General features: G+C 44.1%; 1 protein-coding gene across 1 annotated transcript; it reads right to left on the bottom strand.

The window, feature by feature from the left end:
- Nucleotides 1-202: 202 nt before the first annotated feature.
- Nucleotides 203-3,764, bottom strand: LOC141366003 (uncharacterized). Its single transcript, XM_073870979.1, has 5 exons — nucleotides 3,441-3,764; nucleotides 3,168-3,332; nucleotides 2,832-3,040; nucleotides 306-338; nucleotides 203-222 (listed from the first exon to the last, which is right to left on the bottom strand). The coding sequence occupies exons 1-5, from the start codon at nucleotides 3,614-3,616 to the stop codon at nucleotides 203-205; spliced, it is 603 nt and encodes a 200-aa protein (XP_073727080.1). The 5' UTR covers nucleotides 3,617-3,764.
- Between the last annotated feature and the right edge of the window lie 1,004 nt (nucleotides 3,765-4,768).

Here is a 4,768-nt window from a genome sequence, read left to right as displayed (position 1 = left end):
CAAGTTACTTGCCTTTTATTTATTGTCAGATTTACATTTTCAATAAAAAAAAATATGTATTGAGTTCTCTTCTTTTTAGAACATAAAAAAATCACAATCTTGACAGTTATTTTACACGACTTTATTGCAATAAAATAATGGCATTGTGCCAAATAGTGCAACGTGAAGGGATTGTATTGCAGGATGTTGCCGTCATTACAGCCTACTTTGGAAGGGGCTGACCTATAAAATAAAGCATAAAATTGTTTTTTTTTAATTAAAGTTTTTGATAGAGTGCAGTAGTAACATATTCAAATATAACTTACAAAGCCCTCTACTGACTAGAGTGTCAAGTAGTTGTCACAGGTCGGGGCGGACCACAGATTGTAGCAAGCCACGCCCCTTCCTAGTTTCCACCTCAAGGAGGTCCCAAAGCCACCCCAATGACCAGACACACAAGGAATGAGTAATATTAAAATGAACTTTATTAAACTGATGTGGGGAAGGGGAAAAGGGGCAATTAAAACAAAAACTCCTTCGCGCCTCCAGGCGGAGTTTCCACGGGACAGGGGGACGGGCTCCTTCAGGTTTGGTCCCTTGAACCTGTGGCGCGCTCCTCTTCTCCTGGAGGCAAATCACAAGAAAACGTATTTAGTGTGCTGTCCACCAATCTTACTCTGTGCCGGGGGTACTCCAACGGCTGATGTCGACGAGGTGACTAATCTTCTGCTCTCTCCTCTCAGGCTCTTGGTGGAGGGTCTAATGAATGCTATCCCGCCGGTGGAGGTGAGTATTACGCGAGCAGAGACGGTTTCTTCCTTCCTCCAGTTTGTACTGCAAACAGAGATGATTAGTACACAAGACTGGGCTTTCGCTTCTTTCCTCAGGCTCCGGCTGTAAGCAGAGGTAAGTGTTATACAGGGTTGGGACTTTACTTCCTTTGCTCAGGTTCGGTCTGTAAGCAGAGGTAAGTATTACAAGACTGGGACTTTACTTCTTTTCCTCAGGTTCGTGCTGTAAGTAGAGGTAAATATTACAAGACTGGGACTTTACTGCTTTTCTCAGGTTCGTGCTGTAAGCAAAGGTAAGTATTACAAGACTGGGACTTTACTTCTTTTCCTCAGGTTCGTGCTGTAAGCAGAGGTAAATATTACAAGACTGGGACTTTACTGCTTTTCTCAGGTTCGTGCTGTAAGCAAAGGTAAGTATTACAAGACTGGGACTTTACTCCCTTTTCCTCAGGTTCGTGCTGTAAGCAGAGATAAGTGTTTTACAAGGCTGGGCTTCTACTTCTTTTCCTCAGGTTCGTGCTGTAAGCAGAGGTAAGTATTACAAGACTGGGACTATACTTCCTTCCTAATGTCCCTCAACACAACGGTCTTTCCACATGAACTTTACTCTGGGGCAGTGGACTTAACAAGGTGGAGATTTAACACAATGTGCTTTGACTTACGGCCTCCAAGAGAGCAGGAGGGGGAGACGTCAAGTGTGGATGTGTAGAGCCGAACGCTTCCCTTGTTCTTCTTCCACTCACAGTACTGGAGACACGGAACAGGGGCGGACCTTTGAAGAGGCTCCACACAAGGACAGTTATTTCATGCAGACGTCAACCCAACGACCCTTTGTCAAAAGCACAATTCGTAAAATAGTTTACTCACTTCGGTAAACAGATGCTTCACCACCGCCCGTTCGTTCATCAAGAAAAGATCCATCACTTTACCCTCAGGAAATCGTAATTTGCAAATTTCTTCAACCCACACTCCACCAACCTCAACGGCTGGAATCTCCTCACGACTCCTCTGGCCTCAAAGTGGCTTCTGTCAACATGAGCACAGCACGACACTGCAAGCTTTTAGGTGTACACACACAAATGAAGACACAGACTCACCCACGGCACTACACACACACTTAGTGAACTACGGACTGAGACAGAACTCGACCCGGGCCCGCCGTGCGGTTGGTTGGGTGATTTTCTTGGTGGAGGGGAAGAAGTGAACAGGAGATGGACACAGGACCCCCTGTAGTTATTACTGGTGCTCCTCGGCTCACCCACATTTTCCTCCTCAGTGGGGCCGCTACGCTTCGTGATCAACTCACAACACAAGAGCAGGTAATACACTTTGGGTTTACAATTCGGAATACAGACTTCAATGTCACTCACGTGCATTTTATACTTCCAGTGTTCCTCCCTGGCTCGCCCACGCTTCCCTTTCTCCAGTGGGGCCGCAACGCTACGTGGTAAACACACAACACAAGATCAGGTAATACACTCTGCTTAATTCTTCCCAATAGCTTAGTTCGTTTATTCACACTCTCAGAGGCTTCTTGGCTATTTCTGGTCCTGTTCACAGCTGGAGTTCCGCTGTTAATGGTCTTCGCCATCCGCTACGGTAAGTGCTCTCCCAATATTCGTTAACTCAAAAAGGGCATATCGTGTCGGTACATTCACATCAAAACAGCAACTGTCTTCAGCTTACTTGACCCAGTAACTCGCTTTAGCGATGCTTCTTCACCCAGTTAATCCAACTCCAATTCCTCTGTTTACCAGTTCCGCCAGGCCTCCGTGGCAACAATAACACAGCAACACAACGCAGCAACACAACACCGCAATACAACACTTCGTTTGTATTTCCAGAGTTCCTTTTATACTCCTTCCTTCCTCCTCTTCAGCCAATCACTAACCGCTGTGTTAATTTTACACACCTGTGTCCCATCAGGCTGGATTTGCTCTTGGAAAAACTACAGGAAGTTCCGATGTTTCGGGTAAGTCGTCCGGGCGGAACCATCTTCAGGCGGAACTAATCTTCCCAAATTTAGTTCTGCCTATGCAAAAGTCACACTGTGACATAGTTCTCCGGTAGAAGGAGCAGGAATCCCAGACAAGACACCATACTGACGGGGGTCATCTGGTCTCTTCTTCGACTTCCTTGGCACAGTGCTGCTTAACAGCTTCTTTTCAATGATGGCGCTTTGAAGGTCCCTGATGTATGCATAGTCCTTGTCCTCCTTGATGACGTATAGGCTCCACTTCCAGGATTTTTTGTTGAAAACTTCTCCGTACCTGCAAACAAAAGAATGATAAATGCTTACAAAAATACAAAGTGTTGCCGTGGATGATATAGGTTATGTAAGTTATCGAGAAATAGGTATGAAAAGAAAAATGTTAGATAAGTTTGTATATCACATACTGTAAAGACCCATCCGTTTTTCTCTTAGGGGGTCGGTTGATGTGGGAATTGTAATCTATAGCAGCAAGCATAGCTCTAGCTGCATACACAGGCGGTGTGAAACTGAACCTCTTGCTGGCATACATCAACAAGTGATTGTGAAAGCACTCGAGTTCAGCAGTGGGCCTAAAAGCACATTGGAAAGAAATGTAAATGGTTTGCGATGTCAGTAATAATTTTAAATTGAGATATTTCTGAAAGCAAGCATATTCCACAAAGGTAAACTCAATTTACCTGAAGTTCAGGAATTTGTGCACATTCTTGAGCCAGCGAGCATCGAGGACTAATTCAGTTAGTCGCGAGTGTGACTCTGATCCCTTTTTTAGCCACGCATTTTCCCTGTCCTCCGGCAATTGACGGTGCTGGCAGGCACCTAGAGCCCACTTGCAGACCTGCCAACCTGTACGCATTTTGCGTAGCAGGTACTCATTTTGACCTCAATGTACGGTGGTACGATTTGTCACTCTAAACTACGCAAAAACCTGATGACGCCTCTGCCGCGCGAAGTACTCGAAACAAGCAACAGAAAAAATAAAAATATGTCCAATCATAGCACTGGGCTCATCCACCACATAGAAATTGGGGATGATTGACAAGTCGTATGGCCAATCAGTAACAAGAGTCTGCTATCGACGGAACCTTAAAATCCCGTGTGATCTCTGTCCTCCACCCGCTGTTTCTGACATTTTTTTTTAACGGAGAGTCAAGACGTCTGACCCCCTAAGGTAAACTGGTCAGGGTGGATGTGCAAAGTTGAAATAATGATTTAGCTTAATCCTATGAAGTCGACGGTTGCGCGGGCTCCGTTTCATAACGTGCACTTGACCGCAAGATACGTAAACATTACTTCTGATTTGTAAATGAGCATATTTTATAATTGAGCGCTTACGAAAAAGTACCATGATTTTACCATGGGGCAGATCATCAAGTTTTAGTCAAATAAAAATGGAAAATCAGTGAAGGGAATCCACCTGACATCCGAGTGAAGCAGATTAAGTGCGCTCTACAATAACGCGCTCTTGATAATTGTCAATAAAATAAAACGTCATATACAAACCACATCAAATAAAGTTTTATAAATGGAGAATATCTCGTGTCTCGAGCACCCACGTGATAGGTGCCTATGCCGTACTGTACTGTAAACAAAGCTACAATAAATTAAAGACAGACATACAAACAGCAGTACTGTCAGTTATGGTTGAATTTAAAGCAGTGTTAAAATACTGTCTTAAAGCAACACTATGTAGTTTCCATGTAAAAATGACTTACAACTCCCCCGTGTGGTTGAAAAGCGCAACAGTGCCTGGTATCAGACACTCTTCTGCAGGCAGGGGGAGGGGCGGGCTGTGTTTCCTACCCTTCACCGCCACTTTCAGAGTGTGCTTGTAGCAGCTAGGAGGCTGCTCAGATTGCAGGAACAGTACAATTTGTCTAGTTAAAAGTTGTTCTATCATTGAAATAATTTTAGAGACATTATTTAAAGGTAAAAAAACTACATAGTGTTGCTTTAAAGGGGTAGTTAACTTAAAAAATTTAATTCAGTCATACAGTACAGACCGTCC

Source organism: Misgurnus anguillicaudatus, chromosome 9 (assembly GCF_027580225.2).
Source record: "Misgurnus anguillicaudatus chromosome 9, ASM2758022v2, whole genome shotgun sequence".
Taxonomy (NCBI): Eukaryota; Metazoa; Chordata; class Actinopteri; order Cypriniformes; family Cobitidae; genus Misgurnus; species Misgurnus anguillicaudatus.
The sequence above is the reverse complement of the archived record's forward strand: the minus strand, read 5'-3'. Positions and strand labels throughout refer to the sequence as shown.